Source organism: Struthio camelus, chromosome 11 (assembly GCF_040807025.1).
Source record: "Struthio camelus isolate bStrCam1 chromosome 11, bStrCam1.hap1, whole genome shotgun sequence".
NCBI classification, from domain to species: domain Eukaryota; kingdom Metazoa; phylum Chordata; class Aves; order Struthioniformes; family Struthionidae; genus Struthio; species Struthio camelus.
The window spans coordinates 7,161,363-7,188,186 of record NC_090952.1 but is presented as its reverse complement, the minus strand read 5'-3'; the positions used below and the strand labels follow the sequence as shown (position 1 = coordinate 7,188,186).

General features: G+C 54.2%; 1 protein-coding gene across 1 annotated transcript; it reads left to right on the top strand.

The window, feature by feature from the left end:
- LOC104150917 (actin-binding protein WASF3) lies at window positions 1-25,627 on the top strand. Its single transcript, XM_068957073.1, has 9 exons — window positions 1-128; window positions 17,342-17,502; window positions 19,070-19,204; window positions 20,012-20,165; window positions 20,835-20,952; window positions 21,837-22,012; window positions 22,476-22,739; window positions 23,502-23,893; window positions 24,502-25,627. Exons 2-9 carry the CDS (start codon window positions 17,370-17,372, stop codon window positions 24,657-24,659), a joined length of 1,530 nt encoding a protein of 509 aa, XP_068813174.1. The 5' UTR covers window positions 1-128; window positions 17,342-17,369; the 3' UTR covers window positions 24,660-25,627.
- Window positions 25,628-26,824: the final 1,197 nt, after the last annotated feature.

The following is a 26,824-nucleotide window of genomic DNA, read 5'->3' as shown; positions in this document are numbered from 1 at the left end:
GGGCACCGCGGCGGCCGCCGCCGCAGCCCTGCACCGCCCCGCGGCGCGCCGCCGCCGCGGAGCTCTTCCCCCCCCCCCCCGCCCCACCAAACCTCGGCCTTCCCCAACAAGCCACAACCCGGGTCCAGGTGAGCGAGCAGCCGGCGCGGGGTGCGGAGCATGACGCTGCAAGAGCAGCGGCGGGGGATTGGGGGGGGGGGGGGTCCACGGCGCTTTGCACTTTGCAGCGCCGCGGGGGGGGGGAGGGGGGTCGCCAGCGCTTTGCATCCTTGCATGGGGGGGGGTGTCTCCCCCTCCCCCCCGCTTTGCATCCTGGCTTCGGGGTCCCCCCGCCTCCTCCCGCTTGCATTGGGGGTGTCTCCTACCGCTTTGCATCCTTGCATCGGGGGGGGGGGGGTTCCCCTCCCCGCTTTGCATCCTTGCGTTGGGGATATCTCCCCCCGCTTTGCATCCTTGCATCGGGGTCCCCCCTCCGGCTTTGCATCCTTGCATTGGGGGTGTCTTCTACCGCTTTGCATCCTTGCATCGGGGGGGTCCCTCTCCCCCTCTTGCATCCTTGCATGGGAGGGGTGTCTCCCACCGCTTTGCATCCTTGCATGAGGGGGGGTGTCTCCTACCGCTTTGCATCCTTGCGTTGGGGAGGGTCCCCCTCCCCCACTTTGTGTCTTTGCATGGGGGTTCCCCCTCCCCACTTTGCATCAGGGTCCCCCCCTTGCTTTGCATCCTTGCATGGGGGGGGTGTCTCCCACCGCTTTGCATCCTTGCATGGGGGGGGGTGTTTCCCATCGCTTTGCATCTTTGCATGGGGGGGTGTCTCCTACCGCTTTGCATCCTTGCATCGGGGTTCCCTTCCCACTTTGCATCCTTGCATGGAGGGGGGGGTGTCTCCCAGTGCTTTACATCCTTCCTTCGGGATTGTCTCCTACTGCTTTGCACCTTTGCATTGGAGGGGGGAGGGTCCCCACCACTTTGTATCTTTGCATGGAGGGGGGTGTCTCCCATCACATCAGGGGGACCTCTGCCACTTGGCATCTTCACATGTCGGGGGGCCCACCGCTTGGCATCTTGCTTGGGGCAGGGATGTCTCCCATTGCTTTGCTCCTTTACATCGAGGGGATCTCCACCATTCAGCATCCTTGCATGTGGGGGGGACCCACCGTTTGGCATCTTCCTTGCAGGGGGGGATATCTCCCATCACTTTGCTCCTTTGCATCCGGGTGAGGGTCCCTGTCGCTTTGCACTTTGCATGGGGGGCAGTCCCCACCACTTTATATCCTTGCGTAGAGAGGGTGTCTCCCACCACTTTGCATCTTCACATTGGGGGGGGGCCCCCTGCCACTTGGCATCCTTGCATGTGGGTGGCCCCACTGTTTGGCACCTTGCTTGGAGGGGTGTCTCCCATTGCTTTGCACTTTGCATTGGGAAGGGGAGTCCCCACTGCTTTGGACCTTTGCTCCAGGGGGGTCCCCCACCCTTTGGCATCCTCACAGGTGGGGGACCCCACCACTTGGCATCTTGCTTAGGGTGGTGTCTCCCCTCGCTTTGCACTTTGCATCGGAGGGAGGTGTGTCCCTGTCACTTTGCACCTTTGCATTGGGGGGCATTTCCCATCGCTTTGCACCTTTGCATCAGGGGAACCCCTGCCACTTGGTATCCTCACATGTGGGAGACCCCCACCATTTGGCATCTTACTCGGGGGGAGAGGGTACCTCCCATTGCTTTGCACCTTTGCATCAGGAGGGGTCCCTACTGCTTTGCATCCTTGCGTGGGCGGGGGGGGGAGGTCTCCCACTGCTTCACACCTTTGCATTAGGAGGACCCTCACCTCTTTGCATCTTTGTACGGGTGGGAGGAGAACTCTACCATTTTGCGTCTTTGAACGGGCGGAGGGTTTGGGGAGGGCAGGGTGGGCCAGGGTGCCGCGTCTATCCCAGCAGCCCACCGTCGCCTGAGACATCCCGCGGCTGCCCAGAGCCCCCCAGCCAGGCTGCGCACAGACACCCGCGCGCCCAAGGGTGCAAGGCCCCGGCCCTCGCGCTCCGTGATTCAGCTACTTGCAGGAAGCTTCAATGTGGTCGCTTAAAAGGCGGTCGAGTTCTCCCTGCCTTGTGCTTGGGTCAGCGTGGTAAAATTCCTGCGGATTACGAGCTGAGAACGGGGCTTTTTGGTGTCGTTTGCGGCTGCTTTGTCTGTCGCTGCCCTGCGCCCGGCAGCTCTGCTACCGGGCGCTCGGCCGGGTGCTAGCCTGAGGGAGGGAGCGCGAGCCCGAGACGTACGGCAGCGGCAGGATTAATAATTCATCTTCAAAACTTTGGCGTGCCAAGGCACTACCTGCCTTTGCGCTCTCTCCTTGCCTGTGTTTTAGCGAGGCTGGTAGCCTCATGGAGGCGGAAAAGAAGGTATTTGGGTGGTATCTCTCTGTATCCTCTCGGTCAGCAGCAGCTCCTCCGATCCAGCCAAACAGCTGGATAATTAGGACAGGTTGAAGATGGCATCGGTCCAGCAAAACTTCACACGGCAGATGGAGGGTTAACACGCACGGTGCCTTTCTGCTGGAAAGCCGGGGCACACTAAGGAGGGCTCTTGTATAGCTTGTGACGGGACTTAGTCCCCGCGTGTCTTCTTCTCTCCTGAGGAGCTGAAGCCCCCAGAGCAAGCTCGAGCTGAAGCGTGTTTTGCTTTGCGCCGTCGACTCCCTTGGCCCAGTTCTGAACCGAAGATGCTCGGCCTCCATTTTATGGCAGCTGACAGATCAGCGGGGCACGCCAGGATCTCGACAAGTTACAAACAACAGCCCTCCAGCCAAAGAACGGGAGGGTTTCGGGTTTTTTTTTTCTTTCTTTGGCAGAGCTGCTCGTCTAGACGAGGACAGCCAAAACCTCGACCCTCCAAGCTGCCTCCCCGAGCCGCCACGCGCCGCAGCGCAGATCGCGGGCGGCAGCACCCGGCTCAGGGCGGGCGATGGCACCGATGGGTGCCGCCGGCCCTTTCGCAGGAGGCGGCTGGGCGGCCCGTGTGGGCGAACCCGCGATATCAGCCTCAGAAGACCCCGGTGACTCGCTTCCTCGGGCAGCTCGGGGCTACCCTGGCGCGCGCGCGCGGTGGCCCGTCTGCCGGGCACGCCGCGCGGCCCCGGCGGGGAAGCACAGCTGAGCGGACCGCCAGCTTCCTGCAGCTCGCGAGCCCCGTCCCGCAGGGCCTGTTCCCGAAGCCGGCGGGAGCTGGCTTTCCAGAAAGAGCCCCGCTGCTGAAAGATGTTTTCCGTGGTTTATCAAAGCGCCTTGTGTGTTGGGGAGAATAGGGCCGGTTTGTTAAGAAGCATCCCATTCACGCAGGCCATTAGCAAAAGAGAGAGCCTGCTTTTAATGAGCTGCGCATAAAGGGAAAAACGTCAATGAGGATTTTTCCTTTGGTGATAAAGGGTCATTAAAAAACAACGCGTGATCTACTGGGCCACTGGGTGCCTTTTTTGGCCAAAATTGCACACAGAAATTGTTCTGCTTGTTTTCACTGCCCCATCCCGTGACTCCTTTTACGTGCCTGCTCCTCTGAAGATCAAGGAAGACGGAGTACTTCTCCGAGGCGTTTGTAGAAAAAAGCCAGGCCCAGAGCAGATAAAAGATGGAGGGGAAGGATCACAACACTTAGTTGCATCCACGCCTCTCTGCCTTCTTTCTCCTTTGGTGTTAAAACATCAGCGAATTATATTTGTGCGTGAATCTGGCTTGGTTTTGAGGCAACGCAGCAGCTGAGAGGGAGGTGCTGGGAGAGGAGACGCGCGGGAGGAGCGGAGCAGGGTCCTGTCCTGGATCTGGATCAAGTTTCTGCGCGTGGTGGTCGAGACCGAGTAAAATGGATTTGCGCCCCGTTATCAACGCTGCGGGGCTTTGAGGGCTCCCTGTTTCCAAGAAACCAAATGGCAGAACAAGAAAACCCCCATACACTAAAACCCAAGGAAAACACCTGCCTGAAAGCCCACTTGCTAACTACTTTATAGTGTCTGAGAGTTACATATCTGCACAGAAACATATAACTGAGATAAAGAAACATATTAAGGACTCTGTTTTAGAGCACATGTACAGCAGGGCTGGCTTTTTATAATAACCCCAGGGCTAAGAGGCAGTTGCATTTATGGCGTCCTTCTAGGCGCTGGGCTTTTTGGCTAAGGTTTCTGTTGCAGAAGCCGGCCTTCAAAGGTATTCATGATTTAGAGGCAATTTAGTCAAGTGCTGTGCTTAGAGCTGGAGCCTTTTGCAGTAGAAGAAGGGAGGAAAAAAAAAAAAACCACCGTGGCATTTATTAATACAACTCTTCAAGAATATTTTTAGCCATGATTTAATGTTATGTTGCACTTTACAGGAAAATTTTCATTTGCTGGAACCTCCTCTCCGTTATCGCCGACGTGAAAGATGCTGTTGCTTTAGCGGAGGAGGAGAGCTGCAGATGGCCCGTGGGAGAGCTGCGGGGCAGCCCTCGCCGCCGGGGATGGGTTACAGGCTACGTGCCATCCCTGCAGGGCCCGTTTCAGTAATTCAGCCCTCACCCACCAAGTAATATAGCTCTGCTCCCGGGCTGGCCACAGCTGTCCAGCTTGCTCCAGCTGAGCCCTCCCATCCATTTGGCTCAAAAGCCCGACCCGTTCCCCATTGCATCAGATCATCCAACACTGTCAGTGGACCCTTAACGGCATAAGTGGGAAATGATTTTGTTGCAACCTCCCCGAGACAGATGACTTCTCCAGTAGCGGTGGCTTTCCCTACTCCGTCCCCCCAGCGCCGCTCATTCACGCTAGCAGGGCTGGTGGGAACGGCTCAGTCCCCGATCGGTCCTTGGCTGACAGCGAGCGTTGCTTGCTGTCATGCAGGAACAGGACTGAGCCCTCTCAGCTCGTTGCATATGTGCTGCGGAAGCCACTGGTACCCAGCAAGGACTTTCCGTCACTCCTGGGCCAATAGCCTTAAAATCAGTGACCTAGAAACAGCATCTCTGCGTCCCGCAGCTCTTCACCTTGGCTTTTCGGTCCCCAAAGCGTTTTGCCGCCTGACACGCTGGCAAAACACGTGCCAACGTTTCCCGTCCGGGAGGGGGCTGGGAAGCTTTCCGTGGCCTGAAGCGAGCAGCACACACTTGTACACGCGGAGGAGGCACCTTTTAGGCACAGCGACAGCGGGGAGGAAGGCAGGCAATCAGCATCGCTTCTCCCGCGCCCGTCGTGCAATCGGGCGAATTTTCTCGAACTGAGGGTCTGCCCTCCGTTTTAGTTTTAGCAAAGGGGGGCGTTTGCGATCCAACAGTGTTTAATTAACCCTTGGACAATAGCTCTGGATTACTGGCTTACGTGAAGCGGTGGCGTTTGTCGTGCCGTTAGTGTTTCTAGCCCTTTCTGCGAGCAACGAATTAAGCAGTGATCACATTTATGCATTTCATAAATTAGACTAGCGTGTCCTCTGTGTGGATCACACTCCATTTTGTGTGAAGTAAATTGGTAGATCTGGGTCGCTGGTGTTTCAGCCCCCATGGGACAGCCTCTGCTCCCGCTCCCTAGGTTACACGCAAGGCCCCATCAGCCAAATACCTTGAGACTGAGAAGCAGGAGTTCAGGCCTAACTGAGCCAGACGTTACCCCTCAGTCACTAGGTAACTCCTGGTGGACTTGTCCTCCAGGAATTCATCTTGCCCCTTCTTGAACCCTTCTGCACTGATGATTTCCAGACCATCCTGGGGCAGGGAGCTCTGCTATTGAACTGGGAATTATACTAAAACATAGCTTCTTATGTTTGACGCTTTTGATGATTTCATTGACCGCACTTAATTCTTGTATCATGAGAAGCAGTGAATAACCGTCCTCTGCTCGTGTTCTTGACACCATTCATGGTTTCAGAAACCTCTGGAGTTGCTGCTCCCTCTACCAATTGCCCCCGTTTTAAGTGGAAAGTCCTATTTAGTCTCGGCCTTAGCTCACAAATCAGCAGTTCAAAAGCCTGATCTTGTTGCACTGCTTATTTCTGCCTGATGAGAAATGTGCAGAAATGCTGTTTCACGGGTTCAGTCCCCACCTCCCTGCTGCAGCCGAAACACCTTGGACATTTCACACTGCCAGGATCCTTCCTAGCCCACTCCCCAGCGCACCACCTTTTCTGCCACATGCCTTAAGACAAGTCTCCTCAGGCACCTAAGAGCCCAGCTGAGTCTCATCCCCGACTCCCACCCTTTTCCTGACTCTCGGGTCTGCCTCTTTGTTTCTTTAAACATTTAAGGACTGACTGCCTTGTGTTTCCCTCTACATGCAGCTTCCCTCTGATCCCGCAGCCTTTTCTCACTTGCCTGTTCCCAGGGTGTCTGCACCTAAATAAGGGCTTTTGACCTGAGCAGGGATTGCAGAGTCTGGCACGTTTTGTTCTTTTGATAGTCATTTGCAAACCTTTTTGTCTTTCTCTGTTCAAGGATTATAGATTTTTCAATATACTGCTTTATTTTTTTTCCTACTCTTTTGGCTTCTGGCATCCATCCAAAGCTTTTGCTTCCTTGCAAAATACTCTGGTTCCTGGCAGCACTCCGATACTCCAGTTCCTGGCAGTGTCTGATAGTCTGGGGTCAGCAGGACTCTGGTGAGTTTGTGTCGGAAACACTCTCTGATCCTGGGGACTGCGCAAAAGGATTGAAGTGAGAACTGAAGCGAGTACTGCTGGACAGACCCGAGCAGGAAATTGCCTCTTCTGACAACTTTATACAAGATCAGCCAGGACTTTATACAGCTGGTTCTGTGCCTGTTTTGAATGCTTTCTTGCAGGGATGGCTAGTTTAATTCTTTTTGCAATTTGGTCTCTTTTGCAAGACAGCAGCATGCATTGCAGACATCCTTGCTTGAGTAGTTCCGCTCGACTCTGCAGTGGATTTGGTCCCAAACCAGGTTTCCTCTGCAGGGTAGACCCAGCCAGCCATGAAAAAACAAACCTGAACTTTGCCTCATCTTTCCCAGCCTAGGGAAAGAGCACAGGGATTTCTCTTGCGATATGAGGCAGCAGCCCGTGGCTGCACCAAGTGGAAACCGGGGAATAGCTTGGAGAAGCAACACTACGTTTCTGTATCAGCCACATACTTTTTTTCCACAGCATCAATTATCTGTGTCCATCAAAAACAAGCTATGGGGCTTGATGGACCTTCATCTGCCCCAAACACCCCCTGCTCTCCTGCCTCACTTACCTCCTGATCACTGGCTTTTCTGTGCCTTCAGTCTTGCTCTCATTCCTCCCATGCTTCCTCTTTGCCTTTTTTTTTTTTTTAAAAAGAGGCTCCCTAAGGTCTTGCCTATTGTCACCTATTTGGCCAAAGGGAGACGCTTGTGGGGCTGGAACAACCGAGAGCAAATTCTGCATCCTGCAAGAGCAGCCACATGCAGGGGACATCAACACCAAGGCCTTGCCAGCATCCGTCATGGTGATTAGCCAGCGAATGGGGACAGCAACCAAATAATGTCTGTTGGTGCCCAGCCTGCCCCTTCCCTGGATCTGCTGAACCCCCTGCCCAGACTGAGCTGGGAAGTGGTTTTCAGAAGTCACAGCAGAGACAATGAGCATTTCAAGCAATAGTTAGGAGCGATGGTTGGACATGAAGGCTCATTATCAGCCTTCTTACAAAAGAGCTGCTTTTCACTGTAGGACACTGCTCAGCAGGTGATGTAAAATGAAGGTGACCCCTCCAACTCGCTCTGCTATGCATAGCTGTTCCCTTCTGCCCATCACATGTTTCCAGGTGCCCTGGCTCCCTGGCCTCGCCTCAGGGCCTCTCCCTGCCTCCCAACCACAAGGCTGTAGCACGGTCCCCCAGCAAGAGACAGCAACATGGAGCAAACAGGAAATTCAGTACTTTACAGGCCCCAAAGGGCCAAAACTGTGGATGCCCCTGGTTGGGAAGCAGGAAAGGTAGTCTGGGAGGTTTCGGTCTGCTGCAGGGCCTAGGAGTTTGCTCAAGACTTAAGTCACCAAATGTGACAGTGTTGAGATGAAGGCGTCCAGCCCAACATGTCTTTGCTGGTACCAGCAGCTGGAAGGAGCTGAGCACAAGGGTCACCTGGTAGCCACTATTCCCAGGGCAGGCGCACTGTTTGCAAAAATCACCGTGCTCATGGCAGAGCTTGGTCTACAGGGGCCACAGGGTGGCATTTGCTGGTCTGTAGCATTGCTCATTCTCAGACCCTCCTCTGGTGTTTTCCTGCACGGTCTGGGAAAGTGAGGGCTGGTCCTTCAGCATCAGTAACCAAGGTGTCAGGGCTGCTGCAGATAACCTTCCCACTTCTCCCTTGGGAAAAGGTAGCTTCTCAGGGCAGAAGTTAAAGCTGTTGCTCATTTTCTGTCTCATCACCTTCCCTGCTCAGGCATCCCTGACTCACAGCCAATCTTTGCTCAGGCAGCAGGGAGGTAGATGTGGTTCTCCAGGCTCCTTAGCATGGTTTGGAAAGTGGCTGGTAGAGAGAGGAGGTGGGAGGTTGCTACCTTGCCTGTGAGCTGGCACCCAGCTTGAGGAGGTATAGGTAGCCGTGGGCATCGGGATATCTGTGGCCCTGGAGGATGCCAAGGTGCCTTGTATCCTCAGAGCAAGGCAAAAATCCAGCAGAGGGGCTGGCACTTGCAGCAGCAAGCGCACTAGATTTAGCAAATGCAGTGAATTGGGCTGAGAAAAACCAATTCGTCTCCCAAAACACAAACAGCTTGGGGAGGTCAATGCGCCTGCTGCAGCCGAGATGCCAAGGATGTTTGACAGATGTATTATGGAAACTGAAACGTGCTAACAGAGGAAGCAGCAATGTGCTGCTGAGAAGCAGACAGTTTCCAGTTAGCATGAGCAGCAATGAGTGTCTTCTCATCTTGACAGCTCCATGAGGGTTGTCACAGTGCCTTCCATGAAGGATATTTTCCAATATGGCAAGTTTTAGTTGTTAATTCTTTTGGCAGTCAGGAGAGAGAAGACAATTGAGACCACAGTCTGCAGGGCTGGCCCCACACAGCAGCTTCTCCCAGAAAGCCCAGGAGGGCCAGTCCTAACTTGCTCCATCTTTTCACTCTAAAAAATTCCTGCTGAGTTTGTGGATCTGATTCTCCTCCTCCAGCCTGAGGCCAGGGTTATTCCACAAGACGACCTTGTGGATTTTAATCCACATAAGTGATACCAGAATCTGCCTCAAGTTCACAGAGCCAGCAAAAGAAAGGATTACCCTACAAATAACATTTCAAATCTGCAGAGAGCCTGGAAGGTTCAGTACATTGCAGAAAGGAGGAAGAGGCTTTAGCTTTTCATGCATGGCTTCAAACCCAGCCCCAGCAGCAGCTACAAGTTGTTCCCATCTATTTGTTGCTCAGTTGCTTGCAGAAAAGGGCTTTTCTGTCCACAGGATGGCCATTCACAGCACAACATTGTGTCTTCAGAAAAGGAGGAAAGACTGATGGAGTTGTGCAGGCTGATCAGTCTCTCCAGCCAGTGGCTGCATGCTTGAGCACCTACACATAGCCCAGGCTGGCACAGCAGGGGTGAGATAGGGAACCACACAGTGCCTAGCAAAACTCAGACCGTTGAATGAGAGCTAAAATAAGCAAACTTTGCTGAAGTTAGAAGGAATGGCTGGTAGAAAAAGCCTATGTAAACATCTAGAACTATTTGATCAGGATATTGGAGATGAAACAATGGTTGAAGATGGAAATAATGCATGGGGCCTCTTGTCTTGTTCATATCTCTTGGCATGTTGGGCTATGCGAGTTCAGAAGCACTAAGCATTACCCCGGTGCCCATCTGTGCATAGGCAGGTGTAAACGGGAAGGGAGGCCTCAACTGTCCAGCTATGGCTCATTAGTAAGAAAAGGAGCCACTGTATCATCCAGGGGCTCTGTGGTACCTTGGTCATCCTCAGCCACTGGTGCGATGGGGAACTCGCTCCATCTAGGATCTGAAGGTGTCTGTAACCTTGCTGGTGTTATTGCTCCAACTGTTGCTTGCAATGAGGAATGTAAAGAAATTCAGTTCTGTTGCCGTGTCTTAATGAGATCCACCCCCAGGAGCCCTTTTCTCCCTTCTTGCAGTGTTGGCCATGCTGTTGGCCAGGCAAGTGCTTCAGAGGGTGCACAGTTCCGGCATCACAGAGACTTGAACCATTACCTAAGAGTACCTTGATGGTGGGGTCTGAAAGGAAGTGCTGGACCTGCATACAGCAGTGCAGCCCACAGTGGCTGGCATCTCCTTGATGCAGTTGGCTGCATCTCCTAATGTGCTTTCAAAGCTGAAAGCCCAAACCCTCAAGGGTTGGTATTTTTCCTAATATGAAATCACAAACAAGTGAGAAGGAAAGCAAGAACCCTGAGGGAGGGGGAAGCTCTTCACCCCCCCCCCCAAATATACATCACCAAGCAAGGACATACACCTGGGAGCTGCTACACCAAAACAGAGGATTTTTAGGAGGTCCTTTCCCTCTTCCCCTCCCCACCCCCAAGAAAAACAGATGACAAGCAAATCTTTTGCCATTGTCCCCTCTGCAGCAGAGCAGGCATTTTATAGCAGAGCTGCTGCCATTCAAAACAGGCTCATTAGCCCTCTCAGGGCTGTCTGCTTCAAGTGGGAAAGCCTTGCAGGAGATCTGGAGTGGACTGTGTGAGGGCAGAGCAGCAGGGTGGAAAAACCCTTCCAGACATCCAGCCTGAGCAGCCATGTGCAGACATCCCACCTGCCCTTCTGGCAGTGCTGAGTTAAGTCAGCTCCACCCAGCAATGTTGAATGTAAAATATGCAGCTATTCCTATCCTGGTTTTGCTCTCATTGAGTCAAAATAAGGTTATAGGCACATATGTTAAGTGAGCACTGCTTGCAAGGTACTCACCCAGCAGTCCCTTTCTATGCCCTTGTCCACACCAACAGGGCACAAGTCTCACAGGGTCTGAACACAGTGGGCAGAGCCAGGTGCAGGTAACCAGCTCTGTCAATGGTCCCAGGCAAGGCAAGTGTCCACAGTCCAGTGACCAGGGCCAGCAGCCACCCAGGGAGTCCTGTCAGGAGCAAAAGGAGATGGAGTCAGAAACAGGGCTGGAGATAAGGCTGCAACACAGGTCCAGAGTCCACCCAGGCCACAAGCAGGGCTCAAGCCAAGCTAGAGCACCCCTCTGAGAGGTCCACCCAGGAAGCAAGCTACCTATCATGTAGGTCCAAGGTTCATCCAGGAGGCAGGGGCCAAGCTTACCTCCAGCATAGCTCTGAAAGGGTTGACAAACCCTGGGCTGAGCTTAAATACAGCCCCTGGACCAATGGGCAGGGTGTGGGAGGAGGGCCCAGGTGAAGCTGGTCAGCACCATTAATGCTGATTAGTGCCCTCAGGGCTCTGATAGCTCTGCAGGAGGGCTGAGGCCAGGCTGAACATGGGAATTCAACCCTTTTTGGCCTAGCCACAGTGGAGGCATGGCTTTACTGCTTGCATGGCCATGCTTGGATGAGCTGCGTTGGCACTGCCTATGGTGGTCGCTGCTGAGCCTGGTGCACACTGTCTGAGGAGCAGTGTGGCAGCGATCACCCATGGGGCCATGCTTTCAGCAGCAGTGCTGAACACTGTGCTTTTCAGATGACACTGGTATGGCCATAGACGTACGGAAGAAATAGTGAATTTTTCTCGCCCTTGTGATTCTGTCCTTGCTTAGGTTTTTGACCCTTGCAATAGAGAATTCCCCTGCTGCATTAAACCAGTTTTCATTAAATCACCATCTCCTGCCTTCTTCCCACTTTGAAGCAAATTCAAGGTTGATGGCACAGTATATGCAAGCAGGATCATCATGCTTTGCATCCAGATCAATATCTGATTGTTAGCAATGTTGGATTCCTGAGATGAGAGAATTTTCCACTCTGACTGCAAAGTCCATGCTCTGGGTGGCCAGGAAGCCAGGGTTCCCTCCTGGCCACATACCTGCCTTGTGCCTTGAAACCTGAGACTTCGTTTCCCCTGTTTTAGCTTCTGTGTCATAATGCAGAAGGATGGTTGACTCAACTCAATGGGGAGGTTAATAGTTACATGGTGAAACTGAGGACTGTGGCAGCATTATGATTACCGCCGTATGATAAAGATTCACGTTCTGCTGTCCCAGCGCTTCAGAGCGAGCAAGGTGCTGGCCCAGGCCGTGTTCTTGGCCATAGGCCTGGAAACTATTGTTTTTCAGAGCGTTCCTGTTATCGGTAGGGTAGGATTCCTATGAGATGACTTTAAAAGCAAGAGAAAAAACCCAACGGGCAAAAAACTAAGCTCAGAGGGGTTTCCCGGAGGATTTTCCCCTGGGATGCCCTTAGGCCGGGGGTGCTTCTCTAGGAAGGTGCCGGATCAAAGAGGACTGGACCTCACCAGGCTGAAGACCCAGCAAAAAGGGTGAAGGGGTTTCTCAGGATGGTCAGAGGTGGTGGGTGGTGAGGATGCATCAAACAGAGGCACCGACACATCGTTAGGAATTAATGAAATTCTAGTGACAGAGCTGGCGTTTTTGGAGACCAATTTAAAATGTATTTCTGAAGAGCAACTGCATGAAATTGCACTCTCCTGTGCCATGGATCCATTCCCTATGTGTGTTCAAAACCCAGCTGGATTCATTTAGGTGTGAAAAAATACAGGCTTGGTAATTTTACCTCTGCTTAGTTCTGCAGCACCAAGGCAGCTGTGGGAACAGAGGAAAATCCTGCTCACGCACAGTACACAGCAGCGCTCTGGAAGATGGAGGAGGCTGGTTTGCCTGACTAGCAGCAGGATTTGCATGTAGCATCTTCGTATGTATGAGCGCAATGTGCCTGCAAGGACAGAAGTGACGCTGGCATCTGTGCGGTTATGTATAGCTCATCCCTTGGGCTATTGTCTTTTAGATCAGAAGTCAAGCTATAAATGCCAAAGTCAGAGGCTTGAGACACGATGCGTTGGACGCACTAGGGATGTTACGCTACAAGCATGCTTATGTTGCACTTAGGACAAGGGATTTATAATCTGTGTGTTCATACTAGCAGACTCTTAATTGCAGAGGTTTAAAAAGCAGCTTCCTCCCCTGGCTTATTCATAACTGTCCCTCCTGTGAAACATCCGGCGGCAGCTGTTGTTGGAGGCAGATTAGTGGTTAGGTGGATGTGGGCTGTGGCCCCTCGCGTGGATCCTGTGTCCCTGAGTACGAGCGAGTGGGGCTATGAAAGCCTATGGGGCACGTCCTGGACAAAAGGGTGGAAGGCACGTGGGACACAAGCTTATTTTGAAGTGGGCAACATTATATTGTGGTTGGGTAGGTTTGCCTGAAACAGAAACCCAGAGCCTGCCCATTTGAAGGCATTATTGGCCTTTCCCTGTTCTTTTTCTTCTATGAGGAAAAAAGAAATCTAACAGGAGCCAAACTCATTGACTTTGTTATTGGAACACTTAGACAAGGATCTTCAGAGAGCAGTAAAGTGGCATGTAGTCAGGGTTAGGCTGGCTCTGGGGATGTCCCGTGCCTCCATCAGAGCTGAGATTTCCTAGCCTGGACATAATACATGTCCATCTGTCCAGGGAGCCCGAGGCACAGTATTGGTTGCCTGCAAGGACTGATCTCTTCCCTGAGGTCCGGAGGGACATCTGATGCCCCTGATGAAGAGGCAGGAAGCCTCCACTTCCTTGGCGGTTTGTTCTGGGGACAGTCATTTTATTGGTTAAAAATGTGGGCCAAATTTCTCCTTGACTTTTTCTGCTGGAAGGTCTCAGAGCCTGGCTCTTTCTAAGGTTTTTTGGAGGAGATTAAAGGGATCCTTTTAGTCCAAGGATGTTCTCCCAGGGTACATTCTCAAACACCATGATCAAATCACATGCCAGTCTTTTCCAAGCTAAATTCTTTGACTGTCTGTAGGTCCTGCTGGGAATTCTTTCAGACCTCAACCCCTTTTTTTTTTATTGCCTTGAGTTTCCTTTAGTGACCCAATGACCGTCAGAAATGTTTGCAGGACCCCAGTCTTTACCTGGAGTAGAGAGGTAAAGCTCCCTGCTTGATCCCACGTGTCTGCTGAGCATCCCCACAGCCTATCCAGCCCTACTGTGATTTGGGAGTGGGTGCCCTCCATCCCATGGCTCTCAGCACATAAGTTCATGCTGGGCTATTTGAAAAGGGCCTAGATTCACCTCTCTCGATTTTGTTTCCCTCTGCCCGCCATTACACGCTACTTATTCCCTCTGGTGCTGCCCCAAGGGGTGCAGGCTGCATGTACTGCTGGGGCTTGGGCACCAGTTCCCTGGCAGATGCTGAGAATCGCTCTTTGTGCCCAGCTTCTAATTACTGGGCCCCAACAGCTCATTAAATGCTCTCCCCCTTTGCCTTCCTGTCCCCTGTCTGGCCACCGGCCCGGCCAGGCTGCAGGACAACGGGAACTGAAGAGTCTGTGTCGACCGCGGCAAAGTATGCGACCCCTAGAGAGTTTTGACTGACAGCCTTGGCCATCGCGGTAGTTTCCAGGGAATGTCCCACGGCTCTGAGCCTGGTGTCTCCAGGCCACGCGGCAGTGCTGGGGCTGGGTCACCTGGAGACAGTTCTGCTGTCCCTGCGCAACCGCCTTTGAGTCCTGCCGCAGGGCCATGACACCAGCCCAGCCACCGGGCACCGCTGTCGGGGGTGACACGTAAGGGGAACTGTGTTTTTCAGGAAGTCAGTGGGAGCATATGGCAGTTGAACAGAATTGGCTAGGAAGCTGGAGGAAGGCAGGTCATCAGTTATATCTGTTATTCATCTCCTTTGCGTGGTCCACTGTGCAGAAAGTAGAACGAGAGCAAGTTTTCGGGGAGCTCTCTACCTGCTTTCTATGTCTTCAGTCCTGGAAGGGTGCTAACCCCTCTGACTGAGCAGTGAGATCGTGTGTTGTTTGGGGACAGGTGCACAGGCCTGCTAGTCTCTGTGCACCATTAATGGTTTGCCACGGCTCCTTAGGCGCGCTCACCATCGCCTCCATCTGAGGGTGCTGCATGGGCAGGCTGGCTCCTCTAGCTATGACTAAATGCATGGTGGAAGTGATGGTCGTATTTACGGAGCGCTGGGTCCCTGGCACGGCTGCGACTGCAGGGCCGGCTGCGCCGCTGCGGCGTGCAAATGCAAGACAGGCGCCCGGGGAATTTGGCGGGGCGACTTCGGGCAGCTTGTCCTCCACTCTGATACTGCAGCTACACTTCAGACCCGCTGCAATGAGCCGGGTCACTGCAGGCGGGACAAGGACAGGTGCCTTCCCTTGCTCTTAACACAGCTCATCCACACGGCCCTTCTGGCCTCCCATTTTCTGACCTTTGCCTTACTATACTGCCTTAATAAAAGCATAAACTCTTAAGACAGAGCAGTACTTACACAACGTTATCCTCAAGCTCCTTTTTAAGCTGACTGCTCCAAGCCTGCGTTCGCCTGCACGCCGACCTCCCGATGGTGCCCCTGCCCTTCCCGCGGGGCCCTGGCACCCAGCAAGCTGCCGCAAGGGCCTGGGACAAAATCGCAGGCTGAGATTTGCCAAGGCTCCGGTACGTCCAGCTCCGGGAGCACAGCTGGCCCTTTTGGAAGCAGTATTAACGATTTAGGAACAATTTTGTGCCGTCTTGTCGAGGGAGCTCTTGACACCGATTTGCATGTGAAAAGGGAGGACCTGGGGCCGCCTGCGCGGAGAGCGCGCTGCGAAGCGCTGCCGGGCTTCGCGGGAACGTCGACCGGCTGGTGTCAATAGGAAGCTGTTCTGCTCTAACGCGGCTGGGCCAAAAAAGGTGAGCCCTGCAGACTGCTGGCTCCGGAGATAGTCGGGGTTACTGGCTCCGCTCCTGGTGCCGGGCTGCCCCGAGTTATTAACGTCTACGCTCCTAAGCCGTTTTTGCTTGACTGCCAAAGCATAACAGGATTTTGTTAAAGCCGTGGTGGGGGGAGGAGGTGGGGATTGCCGGGGAGGCGGAACGGGAGGATTGAGCTCCTGCTTTGTAGTCAGGGCAATCCTATTGACAGGGGCAGTGTAACGGAGGAGGCAATTTGGGCCATATGTTGCGAGCTGGCTAAGCTCGCTGGGCCCCCGCCAGGGCCAGCCTTCGGCACAGCTCGCGGGGCTGGGCGCGCGCTCCCCGCTCGCAGCTTTGCTCCTCTCCCGGAAGGCGCGTTTCCTCCAGCCGCTCTAAGGAAAGGAGAGGGTCTGCAGCCCCGGGAGACGGCCTCGCGCCCGATGAAAGCTCGTTTCTCCGTTCTGCCCGCGGCGAGCGAGGCGTCGGGAGGAGAAGCGCCCGAGCTGGGGAACCAGCCCGTGGCCAAGGGCATCGGCAGCGGGCCGGCAGCCTGATGGCCCTGCAGGCCGGCAGCACGGGTGAGCTTCGTGAGCTGCTCTGCTAGCGAAATTAAACGCGATGCCTCGCTCGCCTTCACCTATTGCGCACGGAAAAAGTCCTCGTGAGCCACTCGGGTGGATCAGCTCAGAGTGATGCTGCTCCGGCCGGCCGCCCAGGTTTGCCTCCGCAGCCAATTTTTTTGCCCTTTCAGCTAAGGTACATATGTGTGTATAGATATATGTGTGTGTGTATATATATATATATATACACATATATATGTATATTATATATATAAATATAATGCCCCTCAGGACGTTTTCCAGCCCGTCGATCGGCCAAGCAGCCGCCCTCCGTCTCTGCCCGTCCTTCGTCCTGCCTCGCGGGAAAATGAGTTCGGCAGGCTCTCCCGACGGCTTGCCGAGCCCGGCCGCAAATTCAGCGCGCGGCAGGTCTCCCGCCGAGGCCCCGGGCGGCCGGCGGCCGGGCTCGCGGGTGATAGCGCGGTTCGGACGGGAGGCGCGCTGGGCGTCGCGTGCGGCCCGACGGGAAACGCCGTGGCCGGCAGCGTGGGGGCTGGCCGGGGGGCGAGCTGCCCCGGCGTTCACGCGGCGCGCACGGATGAAAGAGGAAAACCCGGAGGGCTTTGCGTTCGGCTGGAAATAACGGGATTACAAGCGGCTGCGAGTTTCCGCCTGCTATTTTGGTGGCGCGGGGCTTTTGGAGAGCGCGGAGCGGCCAGCTGACGGGTTGGGGGATCGCGCATGGGGGTTTTGCCTCCGGCTTGAACGCAGCTCGGGGCAGGTAAGTGGCAAAAGCGTCCCCGCGCGGGGTTAATCCCCCAGGATGAAAAGCCCTGTTGTTCGGCAGCTCCGGGCTCCTAGGGCTGCAGGCGCGAGCGGTTGAAGGGCGGCTGCTGGGACAAATCCTTAGGGAAGAGGTTTTTCCAGGAGAAAGGAAAGGAGGGAGGAAGAAAAACAAAACAAAACCCCCTGAACCTCCCCAAAACGAATGCCGGTCGCTGATGGCTTTCTCCTTGCTGCTGGCGCAGGGGGGACGAGTGAGGGCTCGCCGCCGGGATGCCGCTGGTGAAGAGGAACATCGAGCCCCGGCACCTGTGCCGGGGGGCTCTCCCCGAGGGGGTGACGAGCGAGCTCGAGTGCGTCACCAACAGCACGCTGGCCGCTATCATCAAGCAGCTGGGCAGCCTCAGTAAGTGGAGCGCGGGAGCGCGCCGGCGCTCGCTCGCTCGGTCCCCGTCGGTCCGGCTCGCCCCCCGTGGCGAAGAGGGGCGAGAGCCGTGCAGGCTGCAGGCCACCGGGCGGGTCCGCGGGAATATCCACCGAATAGGCACGGGAGGAGGTGCGGGGCCCCGGGGCTTGGGAAGACCCCGGCGCCCACGGTCCTTCCCTGGCCGCTCCGTCCCGCGGCGGCAGGAAGCCTTCGCGAGCCCTTTGCTGCTAGGCTTGAGGTGTCCGGAAATGGGAAGGTCAGAATAGTTGCTAAAATAAGACCCACCTCGTCCTTAGAGCGATCTTGGAGCCAAGTCACTACGCTGTATGAGAAATAGCAATTCTTAAAAAGCTGCTAAGAGCAGAAAAGCTTTGGCAACAATTTTTGTAATACTGCAGAAATCCCAACACAACAGGAAAGCAAAGTTAACTAAAAGAGTGAGAGCTGCTGATATATTGACCTGGAGTTTTCATTAAACGTAAGTAAGGATCCATGAAGTGAAGCTGTTTAGAAACATAAAAAGAAAACCAGTGCGAGATGAGGAGAGCGAGGTGCAGGGGCAGCCACACGGCCCAAGTCCTCAGAGCACCTTCAAAACCCCTTTGCATGGGATAATCTCACAAGTCACCTGAAATCTTTGAGACGAAACGCCCCTGAGGGTTTATTCTCTCTTCTTCCCCGTCCCCACCTAAGCCCATCACTTTTATCCTCCAAATGCCTGGGAGGCTCGGAGGACGCATGCAATATCGGAGTATTTTCTAAAATACTCCCAGGAAAATAAACCCCATCGTTCCCGAGCTGCTGAACGCACCGCAGGCGGTCGCAGCTCCGCATGGCGGGGCTGCAAGGCGCCTTGGCTGGTCTTTTTTTGCTAGAGCGCTTCATTTGGAGATGTTTGCGCTGCGGCCGCTCCAGGCCGGGGCACGTGACCAGCAAAGCATCCAGGTTTCTCTCTGAACAGGAATCGACATCACATGCGCTCACGCGCGCGCACACACACACACAGAGACACATCCTCACGATGGGCTCGTCCAGAGGAAAAGGAAATGAGAAGCAAACCGGCCAAGCTGGGCGACGGGCCGAGTGCTCCCGCGCCGAAAGCCCCGGGGCCCCGCGCCGCCTCCTGGGGAACAATGGCCACTTATATCAAAAGCGCCTTGATCTTGGGAACCTTTTGATAGATGTTTTTGGAAGAAACCCCAAAGAGCTCAGGCTGCCCTGGTAGCGGCATTGTTTCTGGGCGAAGCGGAGCTCTGCGTGGGGCCGGGCGAATACGGCTGTGAGCCTGCAGGTGTCAGCAATGCTCAGGGAAGCGCCGTTGTCCAAGCCTTCCCCCACCGCGGGGTGGGGAAAAAACCAACGCTGAAATGCACTGAGCTGGGCAGAAAATAACTGGGAAATTGCAACTGGGAAAAATACGGGGAGGTTGGGCCTCTTCTGGCTTGTGCTCGTGTTTGGTGCGCGCGGGAGAGGTTCGTCTGGCTGCGCTGAAGCAGCCGCCCCGGCTTCGCTGACGGTGCGTGCCCCTTCCCGTTCGGCCCGGCAGGCAGACACGCTGAAGACATCTTCGGGGAGCTCTTCAATGAAGCCAACAGTTTCTACCTGCGGATGAACTCGCTGCAGGAGAGGGTGGACCTGCTGGTGATCAAAGTGACGCAGCTGGACTCCACCGTGGAGGAAGGTGAGGAGCTGTGGGGCCGCTGGGTGGATCTCAGCCAGCCCGCTAAGGCCACGTTGGGCAGCGATTTCATTTTTGACTTTGCTCCATGGAGGCAGGAGAGCAGGCAGTGAAAAGCGCGTCCCCGTTCAGATGGACAGTGTGAGTCCTGCATGGTGTGTGGGCCTGTTTTGAAAGGACACTTTCATGTTAAAAATAATGGGCATCGTCCTTGGTTCTGCCCGGCCAGAGGGAGGGAGCTGTGACAACTGCAGGCCCGACCCCTTAGCCCGTGGTATAGAGGGGCAACACGCGAAAGAGCTCTCCAAAAATCATCTCGCTGCACCACAGGTCCATTAGCGGTGCAGGATACCTGCGTCTGGTGAGGAACATTTGCTCAGCCCTGCTTAGCTAGAGAGCGGCCCAAAGCTGGAGGTCAGACAGTCCTTCCAAAACTCTCCTGCGATCTGCAGTAACGTCCCATGCAGCTACTTCTGCTGCTTGGTGGGGCGACTGCTGATCTCGGCAAGACCCAAGAGTTTGCAGAGTCTTGTTTTCTGTGTCCCTTGGGAGAGCACAGCCATCATCCCTCCGGGGAGATGGACTCAGAGCTTCCTCGCCAGAGGTCCTCCCCATATGCCAGTGCCCTCCCAGAGGAATTCCCCTTGCGCGCAGAAGGCACAGGCCTGGCGTGTGGGAGCAGCATACTCAGGGCTTGGGGCTGAGATCAGGGGCTGGTGCTGCGCCCACGAGTGGTGCCCAGCCATGGCACCACGTTAAAGCCGTGGTGCATGGCTGCGTGGTGACTCTGTCTCCTTCCCGCACCCCCAGTTTCGCTGCAGGACATCAACATGCGGAAAGCGTTCAAGAGCTCGACGGTGCAGAACCAACAGGTCGTGTCTCGCAACTCCATCCCCAACCCGGTGATGGAGATGTACCAGCGATGCGACAAGCCCCCACCACTCAACATCCTCACACCTTACAGGTAAGGGCAGGCCACAGTGCTGCTCCTGGTGCAGGCCTGCCCAGCTCCCCCGCGCTTCTTTGGCCTGTGCTTACTCCAGCAAGGTGGCGACAGGGAGTCACGGGGCACCCATAGGGTCATTTCCAGGAGAGTGATCAGGGAGGTATGACCCGTTTGCTGTTTGCCGAGGGCTTAAGAGGCTGTTTTCTCCTTGGCCTCGTGTTGCTGTGCCACAGCCTCCACTGTATAACGAGCAAACGTACATTCATGGCCTGGCAGCTTACAGCCCTGATCGTATCCAAACCACACTCTTCAGGGGAAGGGAGGGTCTTCTCCAGAAAATCATGGGGTTTCCTTCATTGCTGGATCAGCTGGTGAGTCCGTAATGCCTGAACAAGCCACTCTCATGTCCCTCTTCTTACCGGAGCCAGTGGCCTGTGTGTAAAGCCTGAGCTGGGCCACGTTGCAGGGGATGAAATGAGAGAGGGTGGGGTACGTGGAAGTGCTAGCAGGGAGGGCTGTGGGGTGGCAGTGACAGCAGGTGGGAAGGGCTGGAGGGACAAGGGACTGGACTGCCAAATTTCCCGAGTACTGGATTCATCCGTGGACCACTATAGATAGCACTGAAATTCCCCTGAGGTTGCCTCCTGTGTCAGATAACTCCCTCTGTCCCTCCCCAAATACCTCCAGGGACGACAAGAAGGACGGCCTCAAATTCTATACCGACCCCTCCTATTTCTTCAACTTATGGAAAGAGAAAATGCTGCAGGCAACTGAAGATAAGAGAAAAGAGAAGCGGAGACAGAAGGTAAAGGGCACAAACAGGGTACCCAGTCGGACTGGAAATTAGGCTAACCGTGAATTAGGCTGTTCTACTTGGAGTTTCTCTTGCGCTCTCTCCCCCTCCTGAGGTGGGTACATCTCCATGGTGCCTCGGTTCCCATAAGCGCTGTGCTGCCAGGCTGTCTCTGAGGGGTCATTTTCTAGTGCTGGGTGTTGCTACCTCTGCATTACTCGTGGTATGAAGGGCTTGAGATGGAGATGGAGCTCCAAAAACACTAGATTTGAGGTTTCCCTAGTGACCAGACCAGGCCTGAAGGAGCCACAGCAAGGGTCGCTGTGGGGAGTTTCCCGGTTTGCTCCTTGCACCTATTTGTCGTAATGCTGAATCTCAGGGCATCCCGCTGACCCCTGAGGTGGTCTTCTTGGACTCATGCCCACTGCTTGGCACACCTTTGGCTAAAAGAGCCAGGAGAGCTTGGGCCCTAAGCCAGATATGAGAGAGGAAATCTGGGGTTTCTGTTCAAATTAGCAGGGCCCCCTCACACACCTGTACCTTGCAGAGTGTTTAAGGAGTCCAGGGATGTGTTCAAAGCCACTTTTCTTCTGAGCTCCTTCCTCACCTGTGATGTTCCCGCTTCTTGTCCCATTTTGCCTGGCTAGGACCTGTCTGACAGGCCTTAGGTCCCTCTGGGTGAGAGGCTGGAGCATGTTCTGACTGGGTGCTGGTGGTGCCCGTGGGCTCAGTGTCTGGGCAAGGACCATTCCCGATGCACCTCCTCATGCCCTTAGCAGAACATGTCCCACAGACTCCAGACACGCAGTGTCCTCTTGCCGCTCACACTGCGCTGTGTGCAGCTCTGAGCCCGCGTGGCTACAGGTGTGCTAATGGGCTTGCTTGTCTGCTTCCAGGAACAACGGTTAGTAGAAGACTCCACCCGGGAGGTGAAGAAAGTGAGGAAAGCCCGTAACCGGCGCCTGGAGTGGAACATGATGGCGTATGATAAAGAGTTTCGACCCGATAACAGGTTCTCACCATCCCCATATCACATGGCATCATCGGAAGGATCACTGTCCCCAGATAATAGGCAGGTTTTACCTATTACACGTTTAGCTTGCTGGATTTTCTTTGCTTTTCTTCACTTTTCTTTTTTTCTTTTCAGTCTTTGGGTGGACGTGTAGTCAAAGGCAGGGAAGGTCTCGTAGGCTAGCAAACAAGGCTAGGGCAATAAGCCATAGACCTGTGTAGTTTCCCTCTGCCTCCCAGGGTGGAGTAGAAGGTCAGAGCACTTTTCATTTAGGAGCTATGGGAAGATGTGAACCCAGATTTGCAGCAGCGAGAGACTAGTCCAGTTCTGTTGGTGTCTTCCTACCCTCTGCTGTGTCAGTGCTTTCTTGCATGTCTGTATTTTTGTGCCCCTCCTCCATGTTTCGTCACTCCGGCCCCAGGCGCCAGCTGGTGCCATCCTGTTGCCCCGAGCTCTCCACACCTCCTCTCCTATCCTGCCTTCCATCCAGGAGTACAACCTTTGGTATTTTTGTGTGCCGTAGATCTTATGCATCTGACGCAGCCGATCACTCATATCCAGCCAGCCCTAACCACCCCGCGCAGCAGATGCTCGCTCCAGCCTCCCACCTGGCGGCAGACAGCAAGGAGGTCGTTCTAGTAGCTAACCAGACCCAGGAACACGTCTACAGGCCCTCAGCTGCAGGAAGCCGCCAGAACAGCCTCAGCCGTGTCCAGCAGCCCCATGTGCCGCAGCCTCCAGAAGCTATATTAAATGGACCAAGACCTCACTTAGTCAAGGATTATGGGTATGGACTTTAACTTGCCTCTTTTATTCTGAGCCTTGTCCTGCCGCGTATAGTAACTTCCATGGATTTGCAAAGCTGACAGGTTGGCAGGCCTAGGAGGGAAGCAGTGTGAGACAGGCAGTCCCTCAGCTGTGCCAGTGTGCAACACAGAGGCTGAGTCTTCCCAGTCCCTCTAGTGCTCTGCTCACAGTGCCCAGCCAGCCCGGCAGCCACCCAGGACGGTATTTTTGTGGGAGGCTGACCCATTCCCCCTAGGGCTCCACGAGACAGTCTGGGCTCAAGGCGGTACTGCGGCAGTAGGAAGTGCCTGGTGCAGCTCCGAGCACCTGCTCAAGGCCTCCTCTGCAGCTCGCATGGTCTGAAGCTGCTGGCAGGGTCAGTCAGTGCCGTGGGAGCTGGGGCCAAATCAGTCAGGAGCACTCTTTTGGGTAACTTCATGTCTGGGGCACAGCTGAGGGAAGCGCTTCACCCTAGGCAGCTCTTGTCCTATAGGAGATGTGGGTAAGGCAGACAGAGGGGAACGTTTTTGTCCAGGATGTTGGCTGGCTTCCTATGACCATGTGTCCTATAGCCCTATCTGTTGGCAGCCTTCCCCATGTCCATTCCCCAGGCCTGTAACCCTGCGGGAGAGATTGTACAGGGGTCAAAAGCAAACCAAGGCAGCAATTCGGTCCATGCAGGTATCTAGAGTGGGATTCTTGGCTGCCTTTAGCAGAAAGCATTGCTTGTGCCATTGATGCGCTTTTGGTCCTCCCGTTGCAGCCAGCAGCAGATGTCGATGGCAGAATACTTCGTGCCGCCGGCTCCTCCACCCCCACCACCCATCATCCCCTCTGCTCAGACTGCCTTCGACAGCCCCATCTCAGCACCCCCTGCGCTGGCACCCAGTGCGGGGGCCTCCACGGCGCACCCCTCCTACGCGCCCTCGCCGCCTCCTGCTCCACCCTGCCCCTACTCCGCTTCCCCACCGCAGACTGGCCCCATGGGGCCCCCCGTTGCGCCCCCTCCACCTCCGCCAGGTCCCCCTGCCATCACCGCCTCGCCAGCTCACTCGGCTTCGCCCCCGGCTGTCCCCGTGGAGCCTCGGAAACCGCAGATCCCGCTGATCCCCATGAGCGATGCCAGGAGCGACCTGCTTGCTGCCATTCGCAGGGGTGAGTTATAGCCATGGGCCAGCAATCATGGGGTTAATGGCAGAGGGAACGCACAGCTGAGTGACAGGCATTGCGTGAAGACAGTGACACATGGATGGGACCCAGCGAAGGAAAACAAGATGCAATGCTGGTATTTGGAGAGGATGGGCCGTCTGGGGAGAGAGGAATTATGTAAAGGTAGGAGAAGCAGGAGAAGGAGGCTGCGGCTGAGAAAATGTGAATGTCAGGAAACACCACCACTCATGCTGAAGCATACTCATTTCTGGGGGTATGGAAGAAATCCATCACTGGAGACTGTGCAGAGTGCTACAAGGAGGCCCGGCAGATCTCCCATTTGCACTGACCTCCTTTCAGTTTGTAGCTGATGATATAATCAGCAACGTCTTCTATTTTTCCTTCCTGCTTGCTGCAAACCTTCGGGTTGAATGGAAGTGAAGGAGGAGGGTTATAGCTTTATAATCATGTGTTTCCCTCTGGTAGGGGTTTGCAGCCCTTCCTGTTTCAGCCAGTACTTTCAACATGGGGGGGCTGCTAGTTCAGTATGGTTGCATGTGCTCATAGGCAATGGATATGTTACCCCTAAACATTTTCCACATTTTCTAATGCAGGAATTCAGCTCCGGAAGGTCCAGGAGCAGTGGGAGCAAGAGGCCAAGAAAGAGCCTGTGGGCAATGATGTGGCTACAATCCTCTCCCGCCGGATCGCGGTGGAGTACAGCGAGTCTGACGATGACTCAGAACTGGACGATAATGAGTGGTCAGATTGAGAGAGCCTGGGATGCTGTGTTGGATGGTAGCTCCTCCACTTTATGCACCACTTTTCCACACCAGGTGTGTATAGGCGCCTTTCCTAAAAGTCAACGCCAGCCATGGTCTGCAATTAGCCCCACTTATTCAGGAGCTTTGCTTTTTACCCTATGTCAAAAAAAATTCTGGCAGCATTACCACTGGAAGGTATACATTGGTAGGATACATCTCTGAGGCAGTGATAACAGCAATTAGCAGCACCTTCATGTTTAATGATGTTAAAAACACTATGAAGCCCGGTTAATAGAATTACTCCAGATCTGCACCTGTGTAAGCAAGATCAGAGGCTGGCCTGCAATATATTTTTTTAGAGAAATTAAGCTGAGGAATAATAGTGTTTTTTCAGCTAGGTGTTAAATTTGTAACAGAAAGCTACTGGAAAAGAAACCTGTTTCTATAGCTGATATCACCATCCGGCCATGGGCATTTAGACTGCCAGGCACTTTGTGTTTCGCTCTGATGTCCAAAGTTGTGGGACTGGGCTGCGTGAGCCAGGGCCAGTTCCCATTCACTCCTCTGAAAGTTGCATGGGGACACACGCTCCTTTTTCCCATAGCACCGTGTTTCACAGCAGTCATGGGTGGCGGTTGCTGTGTCGTGGTGTCACTCTCTGGAGCACTCCAGGGGAAGACCAAGACCTTTGCGACATGCTTCCATCCTTGGGACCACTTTTCCGGGAGAAAAAAATGTGAGGCAAGGCCAGCAAAAACCGCATTGGCAGCTGCTCTTTCACAGTTTGCAAGGAAACAAAGCATTTGTCACTGCTTCGAAAGGTGCAAAGCGTGCTCTCCTCGGGGAGGGAAAATGGGCTACCTGCAAGGAACAGGAGAGCTGCATTGTCTAGGGTATTTTCCTGAAGCCCAGCTATTATTGGCCTTAGTGCTATATCATTTTATTGTTATTTGAAAATAAATTAATTAGATAAAAAGCTGCTTTTAGGTAAACCCAAACCAGTGAAAGGAAGCGAGAGCAAAGTTTAGTTTTGTTCTCTTGATTTGCACTTTGTAGTTCCACTAACTAACTGTGCTAGTACAGCTGAGATTAACTCAGATCTGGTGCACTAATTACTGTACGCCTGATTCTTCCCCTTCCTCTTACTCCCAGAGAGTCCTGGGGGTGGTGTTCAGCAAAGCGAGGCACTGACGAGGGAGCCTGGCAGAATTGGGCCTCAGCCACGATGCTGAAAATACCGGCGCGTGTTCTTTGGCTTGTTCATCAAAATAGAGAGTGATTCATAGAAGCCTCTTCACGCAGCTATTAAAGGAGGGTTCATGGGAAGCCAGAATGAATGGGTGCGAAATACTGAAAATATCACAGTCAGGAGTAAGAATTTGCAGAGAACTGCAAGTGGTTTCCGACCGCTTCAGCAGAAAATGGGCCAGTGTCAGCCGTGATCTTGTCCGATTGGCACATCTGGCCGTGCAGGGGCCTTCCCTTGCAGGACACCTATGCAGTTCACCAGCAAAAGCAGTCCCATATACTGTGAGTCCCTGAATGGGGGAGACTGAATCCCCACATTGCCTCTCTTCTGGTGAGGATTTTGACTTTGGGCCCATCTTCCTGGCTTTCCCAAAGGTGGTGAATGTGAAAGAACTGAGGGCTGCCAAAGCCCCAGTGTTTTGAATACCTAAGAGTGAATAGACCTGCAAGAGATGGAAGGAATTGTCTGGGACCCAATACAGGTATCATACAGGTATCATTTGGCTGATGCGTCAGTTCACCCTGAGAAACGTTAATATTGAATGATGCCCTGAGTATCCATTTGTTTTCCCACTGGAGAGAAACCCTACTTGGTGAGGTGAATTGAACACAACCTCCATCCTCCTTTACCTAGTTGTTTTGTGAGCTAAGAAATATCGCCATAAGCCATCACTTACGCTAACTAATGCGAAATATTCTCTGTCCCTTAGATTTGACACTTCCCGTATCTCCGCATCCCACTGACTCCTTCAGGTGAGATATGGGCAGTGCTTAGAAGCATACCACGTTTCTCTCCACCCACAGCAAGCCTCTGAGTCAGTCTCAGGAGCGGTATATTTGGCAGTGGTGGGCAGCCTGAGTGGATGCTGCCATGTGAGTGTGCGTGGAAGTGGGAGTGAGGGATAAAGAAATCTCAGTAGGGCCT

Coding starts and splice junctions, on each gene's coding strand:
- LOC104150917 (XM_068957073.1), top strand. CDS start 17,370: ATGCCGCTGGTGAAGAGGAACATCGAGCCCCGGCACCTGTGCCGGGGG. Junction 17,503..19,069: donor CAAGCAGCTGGGCAGCCTCA/GTAAGTGGAGCG, acceptor TCGGCCCGGCAG/GCAGACACGCTGAAGACATC. Junction 20,953..21,836: donor AAGAGAAGCGGAGACAGAAG/GTAAAGGGCACA, acceptor GTCTGCTTCCAG/GAACAACGGTTAGTAGAAGA.